General features: G+C 42.3%; 1 protein-coding gene across 4 annotated transcripts in view; it reads left to right on the top strand.

Annotated features, from left to right (window-relative positions):
- Lpar1 (lysophosphatidic acid receptor 1) overlaps positions 1–16,507 on the top strand; it is a 119,635-nt gene that overhangs the window by 42,862 nt on the left and 60,266 nt on the right. For 3 of the 4 annotated variants that reach the window (XM_036179547.1, XM_036179546.1, XM_036179548.1), the window contains exon 2: positions 6,739–6,897. In XM_036179547.1, the coding sequence (XP_036035440.1) occupies positions 6,853–6,897 (45 nt within the window). In that variant the 5' untranslated portion in view covers positions 6,739–6,852. Of the gene's footprint in view, positions 1–6,738; positions 6,898–11,323; positions 11,446–16,507 lie in introns of those variants that run through there. The other variant, XM_036179549.1, reaches the window with a different exon arrangement.

The raw sequence follows: 16,507 nt of genomic DNA, 5'->3' as shown, positions 1-16,507 counted from the left end.
ATCCTCTGAGCCACAATTTTTAACAATTATGACATTCTATTACCATAAACACTTGTGCTTTCCCCCTGCAATGGCCTTCCATGATATCACCTTGGATTTCTACACTGACACTTACTTACCTTTTATGAATGGTTCTAAAAGTTTTGGACTTTGGATCATGTTCTTTGCATTTCATTTTTGAAAAATTGGATCGGTTATAGATATTTGTAATGTTAGCCCCATGAAGCTTGCTAAGGAAACGGAGCCCCTTTTCTCCGATTTCCCTGTTGTTCCAGTGTATGTTAGGTCTTTGTTTCAGTTGGGTCAGTATTTATACGCATCTATTGTTGCACTGGGGGTTGAATTTGAGGCTTTGAACCTGTGGACTGGCACATGCTAGGCCAGTGCTCTATGGCTTAGGTGTATCTCCAGTCCTTGGTGATGCAGACCCTCTTACCATCATTCATTCCCACGCCATGTGAAAATGTGTGGATCCTTTCCTTGAAAAAACTTTTGGGTCTTTTTCAAGTTCATCATCTTTTTAATGCTGACTTAGTTTTCTACGTATGAACTCTTTATATAATACCAGGTTCTCTTAGTGTTAGAAACCTGCTCTCAGTGTGTCCAGATGGACACCTGGTCTACCAAGGATACCTTCTCCACCCCTGTGTGCATCACCCAGGGATTGCTCTTCATAGGTCTCTCTGTGTTGGCACTTACTGGCCTCGCTGTCACCTCCCATTTCCTCCCTTTCCTTCCTGTCTCTAGAACCACATCCTCCGGAAGGATCCATCTGTTAATTACTTCCCTCATCATTCAGCATCTTGGGATCTTATTCAATCATCGAAGGTGCCTGGATTCCCACCTATTAGTTTATGAGTTCCCTGGCCCTTTCTGAGGTCTTTCAGGGTTTTTAATTCAATTGCATGTTGCTATTGTGGCCTTTTCAGTGTTAATTTCTGCAGTTCTGGGCTGCAGTCTCACTGTTGCATGTATGTTCAGCGTGCACTCAACCACTAAACTGCAGCCTTTGTAGCCCTTCCCAGACCTCTTAAACCTCCAGATTAATGCGATCCTATCAAATTCCATGGAGGTGGGCACTATCCAAGTCCACTGAGGTAGGCAGGTTCTTGTGGGCCATTTCACTCTACAAAAATGACGTTCCGTTTTAGGGACTGTGTTGAGGTCTTTCCCCCCTTCTCTTTCTTTCTTGAACCTAGGGCCATGTGTGTGCTAGTCAAGTACTCTGACACTGATCTACACCCCAGGAGTTATAGATCTTTTTATCTTGTCTTGAGACAAGGTCTCCTTAAGTTGCCCAGGCTGCCCTTTGCCTTGCAGCCCTCCCACCCTGGCTTGCATTCCTTGACTCCTTTATTCTTCTGATTCATCTCTCAGGGTTTCTACTCTCCTTCTCTATCCCTTTGCTCTCTCCTCCCATTTTATTTGAAAATTCTGCCCGGCTTCCTTATGTTCACATTCTAATCCTTTTAAACTTGGAATTATTGCTTTTGAAGCATCCTGTTTTTATTCTGGTGAGCACAGTATCTCCTTCTGAGACTCACTATTGTTAAGTCTTTTCCTTCTGATCAGAGATTCTGAAGGACAAGCCTTTCTGTCTCATGCTTTGGGGAAGGTAAGTCTGGTGGCAGACGCTGTCTTGTTCTGGTTGGGGACAGATGGGGACAGACACTAAGACAAGCTGGCTGGCCTGTGCCTCATCTCCTTGATGCTCTAGGTCTTGGGTCCAGAAATTTTCTACTAAGTTTCGGCCAGACTGTCAGGCTTGTTATAGGACAATACACAGATATAAAGTCTGAATTTTTTTTTTCCCTATTTCATCTCAAGTGTGTATCTGTGTAACAGTTTTTCAAAACTTGGGGCATAATTTTATACCTTCCTGATTTCAGAAATGATGATGATAATTTCTTTCTTTCATGTAAAAAAAATTTCTTTTATACAGAATCTCATGTAATCCAGGCTAACATCAAACTTGCCATTAGCTGAGAATGACCTTAAACTTCTGATCCTCCTGTCTACCTCCTGTGCTCGGGATTATGGGCATGTGCCATCATTTACAGCTTTCTTCCTACTAGGACCTGTTTGCCTGTCTGTGCTGGGGTTAGAGCCTTTAAGTATAGGTTTTCCCATCTTAAAGATCTGGTTTGTCTTCTCTTCTCTGTTTATTTTCTGTTTTCTATTTCCTTGACTGCCTTTTTTTAAGTTCACAGTCCAGACTTACCTTTCTTTGTTCCCTTTGGTTAATATAAATGCTTTTCTGACCTTGTTTTTCTATCATGGTGACATGCTCTGTGTTCAAAGATGCAACCACAGTGTCCTCAGGAATCTTACCGACATGAATTAGAAGTTTCTCCTTTAATAAGTATACTTACTGCTTAAGTAAATATCAGCTCTAATTCTGGAACCCCTTTACTTGACACTCTAACAGTGTGTCTCAGGGGCCTGGAACATTTCTCTGTTGCTTATTCTCAGAGAGAGAAACTGGTGTCTACTCATAGTTCTTCTTCTCTCCCCATCCCCCTCTCTTTACTGGGGATCTACCCTGTGTTTTTTCAAGAGACTTGTATGAGTCACTACTTGACCAAAATCCAGTATAAGGAAAAGGGTTAGGCTTGTAGTAGATTAATTTGCCAATTAGAGGTTTATCTCCCTGTGAGGCCTGGGGAGGGAGCCAGCTTCAGTTCAAGCAGTCAGATGGAAGTCTGCTTCCAACTAGAGTTTTTCTTTTAGGTATTTGGTGTGGCATTCACTAATTAGTGTTGCCATTGTCATTTGGCATGGCTGGCCCCCTCAGCAGCCAGCTAGTGGCATTCTTTTCTCACAGTTTTCTGGTGAAATTTTCATAGCTGATGTAAATCAGGAGTTAGCGCAGCCAGAGTTGACTTGCTTGGTTGGCTTCTGGAGTCAAAGGCTCTCTTGAAAGAGTTAGTGTGTTTCAAATGCACCCCAGCTCTCCCAGGCCTGGTGCCCGCCCACTGCTGAACACACTGTCAGGTCTGCTGGATTCTCATTTGCTTATTTTCTGTACCTGCATTGGAACTGGCAGTTTCTCATGAAGAGGGTGTTGTGTCTTAGCTCATTGTGGACCGTCCATATCCATTCTCTTTAGCACATGTTTTTGGAGGTATAAGCCATAGTTTTTGCAATTTCTAGGGCTGATTCATAATGTTTCTACCATCATCAATCAATCTGGTAATCTCTCACGAGGAATGAGCCTGTGTATATTTTTATTATTGGAAAACTTTAGTTTTCCCCTAAATTGATATTTAATTGCTCATGATCCTCGAGACTCCATTTCAATTTATATAATTTTTCTATCCTTTGGATGAGAGTCTATATATAGTTTTCTATTTTGCTTTCTTATATCAGAAGTAGCTTCCATGTCATTCCTTACTGTTTATATTCATAATCCTTTTTTAAATTAAATAACTTAATTTGTATGTGTGGTGCATAGGTGAATATGTGTTCGTGTGTGCCACATGTATTTGCATGTGTGTGGTAGCCAGGGCTTAACCTACTGTGTTGGCTTCTGGAGGCCGGATGTGTTTCTCAGTGGCTTAATACCTCATTTCTTTGTAGGCAGAGTTTCCCTGTGCCAGTGTCTACTCCTAAATAATCACTCAGAAACTTAATATTAATTGTAAATGCTCAGCCGATAGCTCAGGCTTATTACTGACTAGCTCTTACAATGTAAATTAACCAATTCTGTTAATCTATGTATTGCCACATGGCTGGTGGCTTTGCCTGTCCTCCAGCATGCCTTGCCCCCTCTGTGTTTCCGGGCAACTCTCGACTCCACCCTTCTCCCAGCATTCTCAGTCTTGCTCTCTTGCCTAACTTTATTCTCTTCAGCTATTGGCCAGTCAGCTTTTTTATTAAACCAATCACAGTGACTTATATTGACACAGTATAAAGGAACATTCCACATTTCTTCAGATGAGGAGCTCAACCATTTATCTAGATTGTTTCAACGGGGAACCTAGGGATCCTCCCCTCTTTTCCTTCCCAGAACTGGGATCATAGGATCCCTCCTCCAGTTCTCTCTTTCTATGTGTCTAAATGTATGTGCACATGTGCCTATCCATGTGGGGTTCAGAGAATAATTTTCAGTATCATCCTTGGGAATGGTGTCTATCTCCTTTGAGACAGGGTCTCTCATTGATCTGGCAGTCACTGAGTAGGCTGGACAGTCTGTGAACCCCAGACACCCTCCTGTCTGCACCTCCCTAGTGCTTGGCTTACAGACCTGTGCAACCACACCTCCAGTTTTGTGTGGGTACTGGGGCTCAAACTCATGTCCTCATACTTGCAAGGTAACCACTTTACTAAATGAGCTATCTGCCCAGTCCTCCAGGACTCTTTCAGTTGGAGTGTTGGTCTGTGGAAAGAACCTGGGTCCTGGCATCAGGCTGGTCCTGGTTCAGGTCTTAGAGCCCTCCTGGCTTTGTGGCTGGGTCATGTAATGTTTTGAAACCTCAGAAGTCTCCCTTGTGACATGAGTCAACAGCATCCAACTGAGACCCTGTAGAATGACTGCTAGTGAGTTTGGTGTGCAGAGGGCTTTCCTTAATTCCCCTCTCCTTTCTCTCTTGTAAGTAGTATGACATATGACAGTGTGGTTTCGGGTGGTGGTATATCCTTTTATTGTTATAGGCTAGGTGCTTGTGTTCCCCTCTGGACTGTCTTTATACTGGAGCAATGAAAGTTATCTAGAGCTAAAATGAAATGGATCTGAATAAGCAGTGTGAGTCCTTTAGACTCACATTTACTGGCTTTTTGTTGTTGTTATCATGCTCTTTTTTGTCTTCATTTGTGAATACAGAAAGATGATATGAATTATAAATGCATAAGGAAAATAGAGAAATGAAAGCAGGGGTGAGCACAGGGTCATGTGTTAGTATAAGACAGTGTGCTGTGGGTCCTGTGATTTTCCTAGGGTAGAATCCACTCTCTAGAGGCTGTTGTAAAGAAAGCCATTACCCTTTCCCCTGGGCCTTCCATCTAAATTATCAGTGTCCATTTCTTCCTCCTGAAAGTAGAGCTGAGGAGGATATCAGCATTGGCTCAGGGTAGCTGTGGAATCCCATATTGATGCTGGGCCAAGATAGCTCTCAAAGCTTGCTTGCTGTGCGTTTGTTCATAAAGGGAGTAGCCTGCATTGAAAACATTAAAATCTGATGTGATTCAAACTACAGTGTGAAGGTCTGATACTTACATAAGAATAAAAATGAAATCTTGCAAGCCATAGGAGTTGCTGTGTGACCAGGGCATTTCTTACAGAGGCTCAGCAGCGTGGAGCCAGTAGTACAGCACTGTGGGATCAAAGGACTGGGATTAACTGTCCAGCTTCACTGCTCCTACTGCACAAGGCTGCCTCAGTCCTGTGTGTTCCTAGTTTCCTATAGGTGCTCAGTAAATCCATCTGTCCTCTCCATTCCTCTTCCCTCTCTCCTCTCCTGCCCCTTCCCTTCTGTCGGTTTTCCTTTTTCCCTTCTCCAGCTCCCTTCTCTCCTTCTCTTATTTCCTTTCCCTCTCCTCTCTCTTCCTCTCCTCCATCTCTCTTCTGTCTTTTGTTTCTTCCCTTTATCTTTTCATCACCGAGTTCTTACTATATAGTCCAGGCTAGCACAGAATCTTCCTGCTTCTGCCTCCTGAGTGCTGAGATTAGAGTGCCTTCCTTGATAAATCTCTTCTGAGGGATTGCTAAGTGTGATAAAAAGCTACTGGGAATGCAATGTTTACATTGAAGGGGATGTTTGTAACTTCTTCAGGTGAAAATTTCCCCTTTATGGACTAAATTGCAATGCTCATGTGATCATGGCTGATAACCCCCTCCCCCATAATTTTGAGACAGAACCTCACTGTGTAACTCTAGCTGGCCTGGAACCCACTTTGTAGATCAGGATGGCCTTGAACTCACAACTATCTGCTTGCCTCTGCCTCTTGAGTGGATTAAAGGTGTGGGCACCACCTCTGGCCAGTCTTTGGACAGGATCAAGGTCCTAGCTTCCTGCTGGGACTTAAGCATTTTTCGTGTTTTCTTAGCGAGAAAAGCATGTGTTTACTTTGGGGCTGTTTAGCTCCCTCTCCTTGAGAATGTCAAAGGATCTTAGGGGTCCCCTCTCCCTTACCTGGAGGCAGGCAGTCTGATTTATGGAGCACCCTACCCTCCCTGAGTTCCTGGTCCCTTTCGTCATTTACTCACGTGATGCTGGGGTACTTGGCCTTAAATCTTTAAAATGTTCATCGTGTTCTTTGAAGAAAGTAAACATGGAGTCTCATCCCTCTCTTATGTCTTAACAAAAATGTACAATCCTCTAGACTCCCTTCTCCAGCCTCAGGGTTGCTTTTGGTTTTGTTTCCACAAAAGGGAGGGGAGGGTTAAGGCTGGACTGTAGTTCTCCTCTAACTTCTTGGTAGTGGATCTTCTCTTCACCCTTTGTGTGTAGATCTCAAATGTAGGGTTGAAGAAAGCATTATTTAATGACAAGATGGCTTCTCCTCTTGGTGCAAGCTTCCTGTGTCCCCAACTTGTTACTGTGTCCCCAGAGCATCTAGTGTGGGCAGGTGGCAAGGGAGTCATGCCTTTTGATGAGAGATCTACCTCAGCAGGCCCCTGTGTTCATTCAGCTAATGGTTCTTGTGAGAGATTTTTGCTTCTAAATCTAGCCAGTGACTCTTCCCTGGCCCATGTAAGTCCTCTCCTACTCATTCTGGGTTTCCTTATGTTTTTTGCAGGCTTACGGTTCCTCCTAGCATGACCGAGATCTGATCAGCCAACCCAAGCATTGGCTCTTGTGCCTGGCATTGCAGGGCTGGGGGCATTTCATTACTCCAAACTACAGCGCTGTCATGGCAGCTGCCTCTACTTCCAGCCCTGGAATTTCACAGCTCCAGGTAAGTGATTTGACTGGGTAGATTTGTTGTTGTTGCTAATCATAGCTTTGTGCAATAGTTAGACTGAGTTTTAAGGAAGTATGCCTTACTCTGGGTCAAACAAACCTCTTATTGTCACTTGGTGGGTACTTAGATGGGGTGCTTTGGAGAACGAGATGTTGTGTAGTTGAGGAAGCAGCTGGAAGAATGAACTGGCCTCTGTTCATGGTGGGGGTGGGGGACAGGTTTACCACACTCAGGATGAAGGTGACCAACTGTTGCTATTGTCATTAAGCCCCAAAACAAGACAAGTCAGAAGTAAATTCTGCTTCTCTTATTTCTGCTTTCTTTTGGGGGGAGGGTGAGGGTAGGAATATTTCTCAGTTTGATTTAATCTTATAACAAGCCCTCCAAGGCTGCTTCATTGTTCTTTTCCTGTAATTATTATTTTGCCTTGGCCCATTCTGGGAAATTTGAAAACAAAATGGAGTTCTAGAAACTTCTGAGCAGTAGTCCTGTGAAGTGCTTTGGCTGTACATGGGGAGCAGAAATTCTGCAAGGACGTCTTCTCTGTTTAGATTATGGTGTAACCTGCTGCTTTGAGAATACGCTGCCCTTTAGTCTCAGCAGGCAGTGTGGTTCAATGGGAGGGAAATATGTGGACTCACTAGGCCTTGGTTCATCTCCCTTTACCTTGGACTGGTGCTTCCCTGCCTGCCCCAGCTTCAAACTCCAAATGTTATTATCCTTCACCAGCGTTTCAGTGGATAAAACAGTAGCTTGTATGCAAAGGAGAACAGTATGGTTTCCCATTTGTTCTCCTTTGGTTGTGACTGGTCAATGTCCAGTGTGGCTTCTCATTTATGAGTCAATTTTAGGCAAAGGTTTAAGAAAAAATAGGTACCTTTGAGTAAGAGACATCTTAAATGCTTATAGTTAGTGCACAAAATACTGGGCTTCATTATGACATTTTCATAATATGTATCATTGTACTTTGCTCATTTTCTCTGATGTCTCTTCTTCTGCCTCTGACCCTCTTACTGGTCTCCTCCCACCCCATCCAGATGCCCCATTCTGTTTCCATGTCACATACATGGACTGATTTGTTACTTTTTGTTGCTGTTCTAAACCACCATGACCAAGGCAACTTAGAGAGCCTAACCTCTTCCTGCCTAGTTATTGGGCATTCAGCTCTTTATTAAACCAATCAGAAGGCTCATTGGCAAAGACACTCTTCATAGTATAAACAACTATTCTGCATCAGGAAAGTTGAGAACCACTGCTATAGATTAACTTGGGGTTTTTCATTATGAATAAAGTCCTTACTGTTCTTTAAATCTTTCAGGGGTGTTTTTGGGGGATGTTTGAAGCTTAGTTTCATTTCCATCATGTCATTTCTGTTTTGTTAGCTGGGCCATCAGGGTTTCCACACTTGATTACTTGGGTGTCTTGCTTCTTTGGATCCCTGTAGAGTTTTTGTACTGTAGGGACTTAGAGTACAGATCAAGAGATTTAGTTTGTGTGACTTTGTGTTACCATTTCAAAGCTCAAGGCAGCTGTTCCTGAGAGTGTCTATTCCTGGCCTTTTTTTGTGAAGTGAATTAGGCCCTAGTTCAGGCTTCCCTGACCAGGCATTTCAGCATCTATCTGTCATCTGTCAGCATTTCCAATAATGTTGATTTATGTACCATCTTCCCTGTTATGTAAACTACTATGGGTCGATGAGTAATATGAATGCTTTTAACTGACTCATCAAAATGTTCAGCACTATCTAAAGTAGAAATGGATCCTATTTAATATAAACATCTAGGGAAATAGATACTCTTGAAAACTTTCTGTGGGGTTAAATTGGTACAGTGACTTAAAGGGGTGGGTATTAATCAATATTAATAAATACTGATGAGGCAGTAATTATTAAAGTCGGGTACCTTTGCATTCATATTGGTGTCTAAACACATGAGATCAAGGAAGAGTGTAAAAAGATAGTCACACCAAGAAATTCAAAGTTCCTGATACTCGATCGTGGTTATTAATAAAGCCAGGTATATGCATATGATTTAAATGGCGTATAGCAGTTAAAACATGAGCATTTCAACATGGCTATGTTGTCATAAGATACCTTATAAAGGGAAAAGAAAGCAAGGCATAGACTAATCCTCACAGGAAGAGATCATTAAAACTATAAAACAAGACCATGTGTTTTTTAAGGACAAACATATGGCTCATAAACAGAACTGCAGAGGGAAAAAGCCAACACATATATTTTCAATAGAATTCTATTGCCCCCCAGAGGGCCCAAATTGGATCTGGGGAGATGATAAATCCCTCCAAAGCTCAACCCTACCCTAATGAACTGCATTTTGTAGCATTTGACTTCTTTCATTAGGGAGAATTTAAATTTAATTAAAAATTTCTCCTTGAGGATCATTATTGAAAAATAAATAAAAATGGCATGAAACACTGCTTTTCATGCACACGGGTCCTGTTGTCACCCTGCTTGAGTTGATCCTGGTTCTGACACTTAGTGCTGAGCCTGAGGGAATGTGTTCACCCTCTCATTGCCTCCATGTCCTGCTTGCAAAATAAACAGAACAGTAAAGAAGCCAGCCTTCTGGCATTGTTTGAAAAATGTCATGTGCATTCAGCTCAGAACAAGGGCTCTTGCACATTGTCCATGCATGTTGGCATGTATTGTTGTTACTGCTCAGCAATAGGATAGGTCTCTACATGCAAGAATAAATAAGATAAGTAAGGTTGTTACTTGATAGAGTTTGAAACATGGTGGAAGGTGTACAGATAAGGAAATGACAAGTTAAAATGCTGTGTCACAATTACCATGACACAAGAAGTATGGCTGTTCTGGGAACCAGCACCTGGGCTTGTCGAAGACCACCACACAAGGAGCCAGTGCATGGATGTGAGCTCTTTTGACAGGGGAGAAGAAAGAGCACATGCAAATGCCTGATGGCCTCAATGAGAAGAGCACAGCATAGGGTTAGTTCAGTGAGCACTGTGGCTTGGGACATGGGGTTGTCCCCAGAAGCTCCTCTACCATACCACTTTGAAGAATTCTGTGAGGGATGTAGTGGTTCAGAATGTGAATTGTTCTTGCAGAGGACCTGTGTTTGATTCCTAGCATCCACACTAGGAGGCTCACAGGTCTGTGACTCTCCAGCTTCCGAGGACCCAATGCTCTCTTTTGGCCTCTGAGGGCAACTGTACTCATGTGTATGCATAAACACACACACACACACACACACACACACACACACACACACACACAAACAAATATAAAATAAATCTCTTTAAAAACGAAACCAAACCAAACCAAACCCAGCATTTGGTGAGCTGGTTGCAATCAGTCATGGTGTAGTATTTACACTGCAGAGATCGGCAAACCTTTAGTATTAGAATGGGTGAGTTATAAAGTTTGGGATTTTTCAGGATTTTGAAAGCCATATTAAGGAACTGAACAATATCTTAATGAGGCCTGTGGTGTTAGAATGCTTGCCTAGCATATGGAAGGCTCTGGGTTCATTCTATAGTCACGCATGCACACACACACATACACACACACACACACACACACACACACACACACACACACACACAGCCTGTGTAGTTTCAAGATTGCTAGATTGCTACGCAGGCCTTTGAGTCTTAGACCTATGTTTGAACCCTGACTTGACAATGATCTGGGGCAAATTCTATAGCAATGCCAATCAGAGTAAGCTAGTCCCATTCTCACCCCATGCTGACCACAGTAATAGTCCTTGTTATTTGGGCACTGAGCCATTGGGAGGAGTCAGCTACAAGTTGGGATAATTAGATCACAGAGCAAGTCTGTTTATTTTTCAGGAGAGATGTAGACCTTTGGGTCTCCTGGCTCTAGGATTCTGCCTCTAGGTCATGATGAGCCTCCTGATTATAGGCCAACTCTTCCTCTGGGCTTTGTACAGTCATGGTTTCCTTCAAGGCAGGCTTGCCTCTGTGTCTCAGCCTATGTTGATGTCTTCTCTTCTGTTACCTATTGTCTCCTGATGCAGCGAAGGCTTGAATTATATGAGGGCAGCATCTCTTTAGGTAGCACATAATGAGCAGCTCCCACAGTGCAATCGTCTTACTCTCACATTATCCAGCCAGAGAACTTACGTTCTTCTGAAAAGTGAACTGACTGTCCGGTATGAAGATAAACTCACATTCAAGTGGGAAAGGCCTGAAAATCCCTTTCCTAGGCAAAGGCAACAATTGGAAGAAAAAGAAAAGGCTGTGGGTTTTTGTTTGTTTTTCTATTCATCTGGTAACAAAGAACATTTTTCGAGTGAAGGCTGCCCAATACCAGACATAAACTAATTAATATGAACAAATAGCCCTGCAATTGTTTCAAACAACAATAGGGAAGAAAGCGCCCATTGTCACTCAGCCCCTGGCTCTCTGTTTACTCAGCCAGGCAGGCCTTGTGTTTTGAAGCCAGACAAGTTTGTGTTCTCTGCTTTGCTCCTGCCTGGTCTCCAAGATGCAGGCTTGTTTTCTTGTGCTGGGCCGGCTCCCAGTCCTGACATCACTAAGGTGAGTCCCAGGATGGGTGGACTGACAGCCAGAGAAAGTTGCCTCAATTGATTTATAGCTACCCTAGTCTGGAATTGATAAAAAGCAGCCATATCCAAGGGAACCTGAGGAGATGTATTTGTAGACAGGAACCACAGAGTTTGGTAATGTGTTCCTATCCTGTGGATGTTGAGGGTGTGGAGTAGTTGCTGTCTTCTGTTTCTAGAACTCAGCTAAACATTTATTTCATTGTGGTTGACGAGGTTCCAGGGAGTTGAATGGTAAAACTTGGATTTAAGTTTTATTTTCGATGTTAATGAAAGGGTCAGTAGCTCAATACCAGAGCATGTCATTCGGTGATATGCCCTGGTAATAGAGCCCCCAGATGGGTGTCTGAGCACGTACAAGGTGCTTGGCTGCCATCCCTGGGGTTCCAATAAAGAAGGGACCTTTGCCTTCAGTGTTGTGGACTCTGTTCCCTTCTGCCTGTCAAGTGTGTGATGGCATTTGTGTTCACACTAGTAGCACGGAGAGATTTTGATAACTTTAAGTGATTTTGTTTGTTTTTCTTAAAGGTGTGTGATTGTGTTGATTTTCAGTGTGGGAGCAGACTGTCCCCCCAGTTCTCATCTGAGGTCTGGAACTGTTTAAAAGCCTTTGTGTTTTCAAAGTCTACGTCTTAGGAGCTTTTACTTTGAGTTCAATGCCGAGTTCTGCATTGCAACATTGGATATGTTACTTTGAGTCCAGAAAATCTCTCTCTCCTCACTTCTCCCTCCCTCCCTCTGTCCCTCGTGTGTGTGTGTGTGTGTGTGTGTGTGTGTGTGTGTGTGTGTGTGTGTGTGTGGTGTTGTAGAATCCCACGGTCAGGAGGTTTTCAAACATTCTCAAGAATGAACATAAGCTCCTTCCACAACATTAGGCCCACTTGCTTCACTTGGGGGAAGGTAAACCACTTTAAGCCCCCAGCTTTGCTCCATCTCTTAGCAGTCCACACATCTCACTGTTCATCTGCCGATATCATTTGTTTATAGAACCACAATTCCATTATCACACGTAGGAACTGTAAGCAACTGCTGACATCACATTGCACTCAGTTATGTCATCTTGGAAGCCAGAGGACAGATCCACACTCACTCTTTGGTTATTAATCCATCCCACGAACGCACATCGTTTAAAAAGACAGTTTCATTTTCCTCACTCGCTGAAGAACACAGAAATGATAACCAGACTGCTTTACCAACAAAGACTACAAAAATGAGATGCACACTGGAGTGTCCCATGTAAGAAAGTCAAGGGAATAGTTGCATGTAAAATTTGATTGCTAAGGAGTCATGCATGATTTTTATTACACTAAATCATAAATAATTAATAGTTGTATGAAATACTATTTTAGTGTGAACCATTCATTGCAATGTGATGTTCCCTGTGCCACACAATGAAGGCAGAATGTGATCTGGCTTTATACACATGGGCCTGAGAGAGAGCGTTGATAGGCTTAGATCTATACAGAGCTTGCAAGTCTAAGCTATAGTGTACCACAGCTAAGTGAACTTTCAGGACAGGTTTTTCCTGCAGCTTTATTTTTCATTTTGTAGGATTAAAACAATGTGCACCATTCTTGAGAGTATAAATGGGAAGACATCTGCTGAGTGCCTTGTGGCGTCTTTAATAGATACCAGGCAGATGTTAGCTCTCACCATGTCCTCCATGGTGGTTGTGAGAGTCCTTTATAGGGAGAAAGTGGTTACTGAAGAACAGTTTGTGTATAGGATGTGCATTTGTCTTATGCCAGAAGACCCATCAGAGGAAAGCAAGTTAGATAAACACTCTATGGAAAAGTCCCATGTATTGCCAGGAATAAATGCATGGGGAGATAAACATGGAGATTTCTGACTTATTCCATCTTGATCTGTGTTTCGATTAGAAGTTAAATTTCTTCTTATATTGCTATTTAAATTCATTTATGCCCCTTCTGTGTTTATAAACGCAGCAAGTTTGGGAGGGTATCTTATTTTGGAATCTGAGAGCTCATTTTCAATTTTTCTTTCCTAAGATAAAATCACATGGGCGGTGGTGGGGAGCCTAGGGTAAACCACAAAAGATACCTATGGAGTTGGTTTATTTATCTTTCTAATGTGTCCTTTTAATTGGTTCGGTCTGTAATGCTTAGTGAAGCTGCTTCTTTGTTCTTAAAGGGCCTGTGGCTTTTTCTTTCGCATCCACTCTGGTGTGTGTCAGTTTTATACTTCTAGGGTCTCCTGATACTCAAACTTTCGTTACGGAGTCAGCATATATGTCAGTGTCACAGTGTCCTGTGTTTACCATAACCGTAGGGTCCAGGGGTTGTCGTCTTTTGAGCTCTGAACCTTGCTGTAATGAGACTATCATTAAAGAAATCAGCCTGAATTTGCTGGGTGATGACCCTGCCACACTACAGTTGCAGAGTGTCACTTTAACACCGCCCTGATTAAATCGCATTTGTAGTCAGGTTGTCAAGAAGGGAAAGGTGTGTTTTTTCTACGTACTCCTTAGCATGAGCTGGGGCTGTGGTGCCATAGGGCAACTTTCAAAGATGCTTTCAGCCTGTAGCAGAGCTATGAAGTCTGGTAGCTAGAAGGACAGTGTGCATGGTTGTGGATGAGCAAGAGCTGTGTGACTCCATGGTCAGAATGTTCGGGTGACCTCCACACACTAACGTTAGAAGAGTCTGAATCAGCCAGCAAAGGGAGGTTTGGGAGTCTAAGTTCAGGCCGAGATTGGAGATTGTTCACTGGATTCATGCATGAGCCCCAACTCTGAGCACTTTGCTCCAGAACTCTGCTTAGCAATACCTTAAATGTGGTTGGTAAGGCAATAAAGTCACCCGGCAAAAATAATAGAGGAGTAGACCCAGGAGAATTGCAGCTCCATAGCTTAGTGGCACAGGTCATATAGTTCAGGGCTAAATTGGAGGGATAAGCTGGGTTGTATAGAGATGACGTGGTCAGGTAATCCCACCTCTGTGAGACACGCCCATATGGAGGGACTCACCTGCTATATCACACTTTCATGAGTAACTTGGAGCCCTAGGGCGCCACTGTGGCTGCATGTGGGAATTCACCTCCCTCGCAGTGGAGGAGGGTAAAGCAGATAGAGGGCGTGCCACAGATGTGAGGATTACAGTCAGCAGACAGTGTGCGTTCAATTAGAATTTAAAAACTATTATTTTGTAAGAAGTTGTCTTCAATTGCACCCACCTTACCTTTTGAGAAAGGGTCTCTTACTGAATTTGGAGGCCCCTGATTCAGCTAGAGTAGCTGACTAGCAGGCCCCAGGGGTCTTCCTGTCTGCCTCCCCTGCACTGGAGTTACAGGGGCACCCCCCATGGTGTTCTTACTTGGTTGCTGGGAGTCTCAACTGAGGTCCTCATGCATCTTTGGCAATCACTTTACAGCCTTAGTCATGATGCCCCATCCCCACCTCTTTCTTTGAATGGCATAGATTGAATTATTTTTTTTAGATGAGCTATGTCAAACAAAGGTGAAATGTACAGGAATGTATTCATTACTTTGCTTCATAAAAGGTTAAAATTTTGATGCAATTTCTCAGTCTTTTGTGTTTTAATAAAGGAAATGAATATATACCAGCAAGGTTATCGAGGTCCTTGTACTCATTTCCCGATGCTGTTAATTTTTTCATCCAGATCATAAATTGATGATTATTGTTCTCTCTGTATGTATTTGAGGGCATATGTTTCTGTGAGAAAATATGAATAATTATGATCAATTTCTATAATTTTTAAATGTAAGAATGATGTGCCACATGTTCACCTATGCTACTTGCTTTCACGGTTAGTGTCTGTCAACTGGCTTTATTTAGTTTCTTTTTAGTGTAGCTTCTTGGCTATACTGTAATTTATTCCTTCTCTGGTGGTTCAGATTTCTGCTACTTCTTTATTTTAAATTATAGAATATTGAATCTCCTTAGGCACATTTGTGATTTTCCCTCCCTAGAGTCCAGCATCTGATTATGTGAATTTGAGTCATTTTTCAAAGCTGTTGTACTGAGTTTCCATTCTCTAGCATTGTATGACTCTCCTCACTGGCCGTGACATTTTCAGACAAGTAATTTTGCTGTGATGGAAAAACCTGGACCTTTCTGCAGATGCTGCTCAGCCTTATCTGGCTCCTTTGAGGAGAATTTTCATGTGGATATTGACTGTTATGGTCTTCTCCTGGGAACTGTCTGTCCGTGCCGTCTTTGCCCATGTTTTTTTCTGTTGAATCATTTAGTTTTTCTTGGTAAGAAATCTTTACTCCTCACTGGAAAGAGAATCTTATACATGTAAATGGCCAAATTTCATACAAGCGTCCCCTCCCATTCATTATGGTTTTTTTTTTTTTTTCCGGTTTTTCGAGACAGGGTTTCTCTGTGTAGCTTTGCGCCTTTCCTGGAACTCAGTTGGTAGACCAGGCTGGCCTCAAACTCACAGAGATCCGCCTGCCTCTGCCTCCTGAGTGCTGGGATTAAAGGCGTGCGCCACCACTTCCCGGCTTAAATTTTTTGATTAGCTAAATTTGGTCAATGTTTTGGTTTCATTTGGAAAAATCTTTCCACTATTTATAGGTTATAAATACATTTTTTTATTTTCCTCGAAATTTTTCAGAGATTATGATATATAATTTATAATAAATACAACAAAATAATATATAATATAGTAAAAATATTTATTGCATAATATATGATATGTAGTATAATATACATATATATATATGTACACATACACACACACACACACACACATATCACATCATATTGGCCCAAATGGGTTTTTTATATGGTAGTGGTTTATACAGCCTGAAGTGAATGTCTGTGCATGATATAGGTTAATATTTTTAAATGAATGAAGAGTTGATGGGTGTAGTTGGTTGTTTTTACTCTTTGACTCTTTTGGGTGTCTGCCACCCAGCTCCCAAATAAATACACGTGGAGTCTTATTATTACTTGTAAATGCTTGGCCTTAGCTTGGCTTGTTTCTTGTCAACTTTTCTTAGTTTAAATTAGCCTGCCTATCTTTTCCCTCTGAGCTTTTATCTTTCTC

This window comes from Onychomys torridus, chromosome 2 (assembly GCF_903995425.1).
Source record: "Onychomys torridus chromosome 2, mOncTor1.1, whole genome shotgun sequence".
Taxonomy (NCBI): domain Eukaryota; kingdom Metazoa; phylum Chordata; class Mammalia; order Rodentia; family Cricetidae; genus Onychomys; species Onychomys torridus.
Note: the sequence above shows the minus strand (reverse complement) of the source record. Positions and strands in the feature narration are given on the sequence as shown.